Below are 9339 nucleotides of genomic sequence, written 5' to 3'. Positions count from 1 at the left end.
TGTCCACAGTTTATTTCATTATCAATTGCGAATAGAATTAAAAAGGCAGTGGCACTCAAACTATGTAAAATTTGTTTGAGACGGCATAGTGAAAGATGTACAGCGCGTTATTGTTTAAAGTGTTCAAAACCACACAATGTATTGCTGCATTTAAGTATAACTCTAAATCAAAAAATAANTGCTGCATTTAAGTATAACTCTAAATCAAAAAATAAAAGTAGATAATAATACTAAAAACGATAATTCAACGTATCAACGAGCGCTATTGCAGCTGCTCAATTACACGAACAAGTGTTGTTGTCAACAGTAGAAGCTTATGCAGGTAATGTTAAAGGTGGAAAAGAAAAATGTAGAATTTTGTTGGGTTCTGGTTCACAGTGTAACTTTATAAGTGAATATATGGTACAATTATTAAGGTTGCGTAAATCGCGAGTACACCACAGTGTCATTGGCATAGGAGGTACTAAAAAAAATATTACTTCAGCGGTTACAGTAGTAATTACATCGCGCATTAGTTTATTCAAAATAGAAGTACAATGTTTGGTTGTTCCTAAGATAACAGGATTTATTCCGTCGAATAATATAAAAAGTAAATGTTTTATTCCGGAAGGTATTCAATTAGCGGATCCGTCTTTCACAGTACCGCAAAAAATAGACTTATTACTCGGAGCAGGTCACTTTTTTGATGTTTTATGCGCGGGTAAAATTAAACCGTCCGAGGACGGACCAATATTTCAACAAACGCAGTTTGGTTGGGTAATTGCAGGAGTAGTAAATCCGGGCTGTAGTCAAGCGTATCATTCTATTAGTTATTCGGCAGTGATTGATCACGAAAATCAATTAGAAAATATGTTATCTAAATTTTGGTGTTTGGAAGAAGTAGGAACAGCCGCGCCTCTAACGTTAGAAGATAAAAAATGTAAAGAGTTTTTCAAAAATACGGTTAAGCGAGACGATGTCGGTAGATTTATGGTTTATTTACCTTTTAAAGAAGGGGAAAATTATAAATTAGGCGAATCATACGAGATAGCAAAAAAGAGATATTTTAATATGGAAAGAAAGTTGCAAAAAGACGAAAAGTTAAAAGAGGAATATAGTAAATTTATGAAAGAATACGAAATATTGGGTCATATGCAGAAAATTAGTGAAAAGAAACCCATAGTTGGGGAACATATATGTTACTTACCGCACCACACTGTATATAATTATAATAGCACAACAACACGACTTTGTGTGGTATTCGATGAGTCGTGTAAAACGTCATCTGGTAAGTCACTGAATGACGTACTATTAAAAGGTCCCGTCTTACAAGACGATATGATTTTTATTTTAATACGTTTTAGAAAACATAGAGTTGCTTTAACTGCAGATATAAAAAAAATGTATCGACAAATTAATTTAACTTCTGAACATTGTGATTATCAAAGAATATTGTGGAGAGAAAATCCAACAATGCCCATAGGAACTTATAAATTAACAACAGTCACATATGGTATGAGTCCTTCGTCGTTTTTAGCAACTGCTTGTTTACGTACTTTAGCTAGTCAGGAAGAAAATTATTATCCATCAGCTTGTTCTGAAATAAAAAATAATTTTTACATGGACGACTATTTAGGAGGCACAGACACTATCGAATCAGCTGTTCAGTTACGCGACGATCTTATCTGTATATTTCAACGAGCCGGTATGTCGCTGTGTAAGTGGTTATCTAATAAAAACACAGTTGTAGACGACATGGTTGAAAATAAAAATAACGAACGTGCATTTGAATCAACGATAACAAAAATACTTGGTCTAACGTGGGACCCCGCTAATGATATGTTTATATTTAAAATAAATTTAAACATTTACCCGGAAAGTGATTTAACTAAAAGGAAAATATTATCTGAGGTAGCCAGTATTTATGACCCGCTTGGTCTTTTAGGACCTGTAATAATAAGAGCAAAACTCTTCATTCAAAGTTTATGGAACATAAAATTAGCGTGGGATGAAGTATTAACTAATAATATAAGTGAAAACTGATTAAATTATCGCGAGAGCTTGTTAACTTTGAATAATTTAAAAGTGCCACGAAAAATAACGTGTGAAAAAGATATTTCGTCAATAGAAATACACGGTTTTTCGGACGCATCAGAAAAGGCATATGGTGGATGTATATACTTACGATGCACCGATATAGATGGTAAACATAGTTTAAGGCTTATTTGTGGGAAATCAAAAGTAGCTCCATTAAAAGTAATTTCTATACCCAGATTAGAACTATGCGCAGCGTTATTACTCGCACGGTTATCTTATAATGTTATGGAAAAGTTAAAATTAAATATTATAAAAAAGTACTTTTGGACGAACTCAAATATAGTTTTGGCGTGGATATCTTCTCCATCCACAAATTGGAAGACATTCGTTGCTCACCGAGTTGGTGAAATTCAGAATTTATCTTGTCCATCAGAATGGGCTCATGTACGGTCTCAGGATAATCCAGCCGACTTACTTTCTAGAGGATGTGAAGCGAAGTTGTTGAATGAGATGCAGTTATGGTGGCAAGGACCGTCTTGGTTGAGTAAGGATAAAACGGAATGGCCAAGTCAAAATAATGGAGTATTAGAAATTTCAAGCGATATGTTGGAAAGAAAAAGTACAACTAAATTTATTGGTAATGTAATAGAAGAAGCTAATTTGTTAGACAAATTTTCATCTTTAAATAAAATTTTACGTATTATGGCTTATTGTTTAAGATTTATAGATATTAGAGTACATAAAAAATTGTTTAAAACAAGTGTTATAAATGCAGATGAATTAAATAGGGCAAATATTAATTTAATACGTATTGTGCAAAATAATTATTTTGCCAAAGAAATTAGTTGTTTGATAAACGGTAAAGAGGTGTCAAAGAAAAGTAAATTGTTACGATTAAGACCGTTTTTAGACGATAAACATTTAATTAGAGTTGGTGGTAGACTGAAAAATGCATTGTCTATTGATGAATGTCAACGTCATCCTATAGTGTTACCTGGTGATAAGTGTAAATACACGCGTTAATATTTCTACGCGAACATGAACGTTTAATGCACGGCGGCCCGCAGGCAATGTTATCTACGATTAGATTAAATTATTGACCATTGAACGCACGTAAGACAGCAAAAGGGGTTTTGCATCATTGTAATAAATGTTTCCGACATAGATCGGTTGTAGTACAACCCATTATGGGCGATCTACCTAGTAGTCGTTTTGAGCAGGGAAGAACCTTTTTAATAAGTGGTTGTTATTTTGCCGGTCCGCTGATGATAAAGGACAGTCTTAGAAAAAGGACATGTATATTAAAATGTTACGCTTGTATATTTATTTGTTTTTCAACAAAAGCAGTTCATATTGAATTAGTGTCTGACTTAAGCACAAAGTCTTTTTTAAATGCATTAGATAGATTTTTTAATAGACGCGGGATTGCAAAAATCTTATACAGCAATAATGCTAAAAATTTCGTAGGAGCTAATAAATATTTAAAAGAAGTTTACGATTTATTTCAATCTGAAGAGCACAAAAATCAGCTGATTTAGCATGTTGCGGAAAAAGGCGTGGAATGGCGATTTATTCCTGCGCGCTCGCCTCATTTTGGGGGTTTGTGGGAGTCTGCTGTGAAGTCAATGAAAACTTTAATTTTTAAGGTGTTAGGGGAGACATTTTTAACATAAGAGGAATTAAATACTATTTTAATAAGAGCAGAAGCTTGCTTAAATTCTCGACCATTGGCTACTCTTTCCCCGGATCCTTTACTCCTCACACCAGCACATTTTTTAATTGGAGAGTCGCTTATGTCCGTGCTAGAAGCGGACAAAACCGTTATTCAAACCAATCGGTTAGATCGATGGCGTCGTGTGCGACATTTTTCCCAAATGTTATGGAAGAGATGGAGACACGAATATTTAGCCCAATTACAGGAAAGGGTGAAGTGGTCAACTGCCAAGGGTCCTAATATTAACGTTGGCACTATAGTTATGTTACGCGATGAAAATGTAGCGTCATTGAATTGGAAGTTGGGTCGCGTACAGCATGGTAAAGATGGTGTTGTACGTTCTGCGACAATTAAGACTACAAACGGTGAAACTAATAGAGCGGTACGACAATTATGTCCGTTACCTTTTGAGGGCAATCAAACAATGAATTAAATTGCTTCAATGATTCATACTGTTAAAATTAAACATTTTTTGATTATTTATTTGTTAATTTATTTATATTTATTTTGTGTAGATAAATTATGAGAGTCCAATTGTGTGGTTTTTCGATGGATATTGTCGATTATTAATTGTTAAATCTATTTCATAAGTTTTATTCCTTTGGTTTATTTGTAGTATTTTGTAGTATTTTATAATATTTTGTTTTTTTTTTGTTTATTTGATTTGTTTAATAATCTTTAATTTAAAACAGTGTTTTAAGGCGCCCGTTCTATTAAGTCCGACTATCGTTATCAACATGTACGTGGACGGTCGTTGACCACCACTTTTAATTAAGTCAGTCGGCGACGTGCCTTCTTAGCATAGAATTGTAATTTAAACGAATAAAAATTGATATATTAACGTTCATAGTGTTACTTAAAATTTAAATATAATAAAACCCCAAAAATCTGTTCAACCAAAAAAAGACATACAGTCCACAACAACCATTATCATGGTTCAGTGGACAAAGTACAGCAAAGGTGGAAAAGTGCCAGGGACCAGCTCAATAGCATAAAAATGTATAAAATATTACTTTTAAAAATTTTTATTTGTATGTTTATACTAAGAACAATTTTAATAAATGTTAATCATAAAAAAAATGTTATTTTTTAGTAAAAATAATTCTGTCGCAAAAACTTTTTACCAAAAGAATTAAAATCATAGACCATTACTATTAGTACTAAGAAGACATTTAACTTAAACTTATTGAGCACATTACTTTTATTGACTTAATGAATCATTCTATCTTGCCATTCTACTTTACCAGCTTCGCTTATAAAGTAATTGGCAAACTGGTCCCTTAATATATTACCTGATCTATTATAAACATCAATTGAGTCATTGAGACTTTCAAAACCATTAATACTTAATGTGTCTTCAAATCTAAATCCATCTCTATTCCTGACAAAATAATGCAATATATAACAAGCTTTAACAATTTTTATAGTAAGTTCTACACTTTTGTTCATCGTTCTATGGAAAATTCGCCATTTGTTAGAAAGTATTCCAAAAGTTGATTCTATATATCTTCTTGCTCGAGACAAGTGATAATTGAATACTTTTTTTTTGTAATTCAAATTGCTTTGTGCATATGGTCTAAGTATGCTTTAAAATACACCAAAAGCTTCATCAGCAACTATTACAAACGGTAATGGATTTCATTGGCCGGGTAAGGGTTTCGGTGCTTTTTGTAAAATTTTGTTTTTTTAAAAACTGTTGAATCACAACACTTTCCTTGAGCTCCCACATCAATAAAAGTAAAACAATAATTTGCATCACAAATAGCCATAAGAACTATTGAATAGTAATGTTTGTAATTATAAAAATCTGATCCAATCTGGATTGGTTTAATTAAACGAATATGTTTTCCGTCCAAAGCGCCGATGCAATTTACAAAGTTAGCATCGTTTTCAAAACCCAAAGCAAATTCTTTACATTTTTGCTGATCCGGCAAAGGCATAATTTAAGATTTAAGTCCCCATAATTCGCTGCATACATCTTCTACTATATTACTAATAGTAGATATTCCCATTCTATAGGAGTAATGAAGGTCTGTGAATGAATTATCCGATTTTAAGTATCTATAAATACGAGCTAATTAAAATATTACGTCAGTATTTATTCAAAAAACGTTAGTATGATTTCTGAGTAATTACAAATACTGTTAGATTTTACCCACCTAATATCGTGTTTTAATAATAAAAATTTCAAAATGTGAATTGTCAATTTAATTAATTTTTTTTATATAAAAAAAATTACTTTTATTAAACCCTTTAATATTTTCCTATAGAAAAAACATCAATTCCCCGTCATTTTATTGATAATTATTATGTAGTTATTATAAAATTAGCTCCTTAAATAATTTATTTTGAGTAATATGTATTACTTACCTTAATGTTATGCACAGCCTTTCTGTCGAAGAAATAGGTACGCGAAAGTTACTATTTACTACGGTTAGCCCCTTTTCTAACTTTGAAAATAATTCATAAAAAAATTTTAACGACATTCTGAAATAATTAAAACATTTCTCATCGTGGACTCTTAATTCAGAAAAAAGGATTGCAAAAGCGCCATTAAGAGGTCCTTGAACCAGCATCGGGTGAACCCAAAATCGCCTATTTTTTTTTATTTTTGAAGTATTCTTTTTTAAAATGTGCCTGTAGGCCGCAAAAGCCAACATAGATCTTATCTGTTGGACATTCATTTTGAAAATAAAGAGAAATCGCTATAGCAAAAACGCAGAATAGTGTGAAACAAAAAAAAAATACGCTGCGGGTACAAAAATATACGCGCTAGTGTGAAACGGGCCTTAAACGACAATACTTAAGGCGGTTTATACAAGATAAACTGCTCTAACTTTATTTTTATAAAACAAAATTTTCCCAGGGACCAGGCTAACAATCTAATCCCGCTAACATGTAACTGTGAATAACCCAGGTAAAAATTCACTGCTGTCACCAGTGAAATCCGTTCAAATAACTATATGAACTATCAAATTTGTGAGGGAGACTTCACCGTTAAAACTAAAATCTATTATAATTATGAATAAAACTGAATCGGCTCAAAGCCTCTTACCTTAACTTCTCTCGGCCGGTTGAGATTCCTCTTCGGTGAGCCAGTTAACGCGTATCCAAATGGTACGGCACTCAAGGTATATATATATATATATAATATATTTATGTCTATGTGTATATATATTTACACAAGCACAACAGTAAAAACAAAGAAACAACGTCAGAAGACAATAGTTGTTACTTATAATATTAGATATTTTCCTTTTCGAACAATGTTATACGTATGTAACAATGGGCAACTACCCTTTTGTCATCGGTAATATCAGTAATGAGCACACTCGCCACAATCCAAAAAAAAAAAAAAACGGAAAAACAATGAAACACAAACAGCACACAAGAAAAAGGCAAACCAGTTAAGGTCAATATCGCGAGAGACAGTGATGAGCGCCAGCCTAGAGCGACGGGCGGTGCCGTGTCAATGTAAAATATATATTTAATATTTTATAAACAAATATTGTTCATACTCTTTGTAATTATCATATTAACTGATTAGAAAGTTTATAATAAAAATAACTGATATGTATTAAAATAATATTTTTCAGATATTTTTGATTTAGACATAGTGTTTATATTAATCAATTAATTTGATGGCGTTTAATAAAATGAATAATAGATTTGATTATATTAGTGTATTGTTTATCCATAATCTACAAATTACTTACACACATGATGTCTTAAGAATAATCTTACTTCAATTTTTTGTTTGTACATGTTTCTAAAACAAATCTGTACATATATTTAATATATCCATTCTCATCTGCAAAGGAAATAACATCTCCATGATTTAAAACTTGATATTCATTTTGGTTATTGGGAATTCGCACACAATTTACATAAGTTTCATTATCTGTTCCCTGTAGTACAGATATTGTTGATCAACTTAGAATTAATTATTCTCTTTGATAGCTTAATTAATATAAACATGCAATAAAAATTTTAAGTCTTACATTGTGAGAAATAACATATCGGCCATTGGATTTATTTATAAAACAATGCCGTCTTGAAATAGATTCTTCTTCAATTACAATGGAACAGGTACGAGAACTTCCAATAACAAACTGAAGAGTTATAATACATCAATTTAACCATTTTAAAGAAAAATAAAGTATATTGTAAAATATAAAACAAAGTTAAGATGGCTTAAAGTTAATATAAATATTATTTTCATATAAAAATATATGTATTTTTAATAAGTTCATCTTAACACTTAAATTGATTTTATTTCCTAAAGAAAAAATCTACCTCAGTCTCTCCAATAGGATAGTAAGTGCCACTAGCCAAGTTCTGTAATGTCGNGGTGCCACTAGCCAAGTTTTGTAATGTCGCATTACTAGTTAAGTCAGCACAACTATTACTTCTTTTTAAGCTCATTGTGTTTTTTATCTCTTTTAAAATTTATGGTATTCAATTTAAAATCTATCATATAAATACACTTTAAAGTAATGAAAGTATTTGTTTTGAATTAAAAACATTCGAAACTATGGTAGCAGATAGTTAATTACATACTAATAATACAAAATAGAACAATTTTAAAAAAATTTTAGAAAATAATAATGTTAAACAAATAAATAACTGGAGTCAATTTTGATAAGCACTATGTCAAAAGATCACAAATCGTATCTAGTCGAAGACATTACCCTCAAAAATTAAAAAAAATTCCCTCGTTCCCCGTAAATGGGGGAAATCACCCAAAAAATTACAAATTTAAAAAATGCTAATTTTCGACATTTCTTCAATTTTTTTAAATTAAAATTGCCAAAACTTATTTTAAAATGACCCAATTAATATAAAAAATTTTTTTTATAGATACCTTAGATATTTACCTATCATTTTATATATTTTTGTGAACATTTGACCCTTTAACAGCCCACAGAAATGGTTTCAAAATGATATCTTTTTTACAAAAAATTGACTCTTTCAACTTGACTTTTGAAAATGTTCCGGAAAGACTGACACTTTTATATATATCTTAACTTAAAACTTCTGTAATATACTTTAATTTAAAAAAAAAAAATTGGCCTCTGGATTTGTCTGCATAGTGAAAATGACTACCCTATTCAAAAATATGATATTTTTGTGTTAAAATTCTGGGTTTTGTATTTTATTTTAATTTAAAATACCTGACAAGGGGAGTACACTGATTTTCATAAATATTACATAAATTAAATTGATATAGCATAGAAAGTTAAACTTATTTACAGTTTTTTGAAGTCTAGAAAATTAACTTTGAAATTTGTACTAGCTTAAATAGCTAATTTTTTTATTCCGACGGTAGCAACGTACAGTTGCCGAGTTGGTAAAACTTGTACTTTACACGCTTGGGGTACAGGGTTGTTCCATCTCGCGTATGGCAAAAAAATTTTTTGCATTTTTTCTTAATTCTTTTTTAGTTAGAATAAATTTTCAACTCGTTTGATTTTTATCTCATGTAAATTCAATAACTTCAATCAAGATCAAGGGATCCCATCACTTTAGTCACCCCATCCGAGAAGAAATTTTTTAGTCATATTAAAACTATTTTACTATATTTTAGATTTTAGCTTTAATGCATAGTT

General features: G+C 30.8%; 1 protein-coding gene across 1 annotated transcript in view; it reads left to right on the top strand.

Annotated features, from left to right (window-relative positions):
- Positions 1 to 4163, top strand: part of LOC126902031 (uncharacterized) — a 10298-nt gene extending 6135 nt beyond the window's left edge. The window contains exons 3-5 of the mRNA XM_050679054.1: positions 272 to 2011; positions 2066 to 3022; positions 3718 to 4163. Coding sequence (XP_050535011.1) covers positions 272 to 2011; positions 2066 to 3022; positions 3718 to 4163 — 3143 coding nt within the window. The remainder of the gene's footprint in view (positions 1 to 271; positions 2012 to 2065; positions 3023 to 3717) is intronic.
- Positions 4164 to 9339: the final 5176 nt, after the last annotated feature.

This window comes from Daktulosphaira vitifoliae, unplaced genomic scaffold (assembly GCF_025091365.1).
Source record: "Daktulosphaira vitifoliae isolate Bord-2020 unplaced genomic scaffold, ASM2509136v1 Scaffold_3, whole genome shotgun sequence".
NCBI classification, from domain to species: Eukaryota; Metazoa; Arthropoda; class Insecta; order Hemiptera; family Phylloxeridae; genus Daktulosphaira; species Daktulosphaira vitifoliae.
This window is presented reverse-complemented; position numbering and strand designations above follow the sequence as displayed.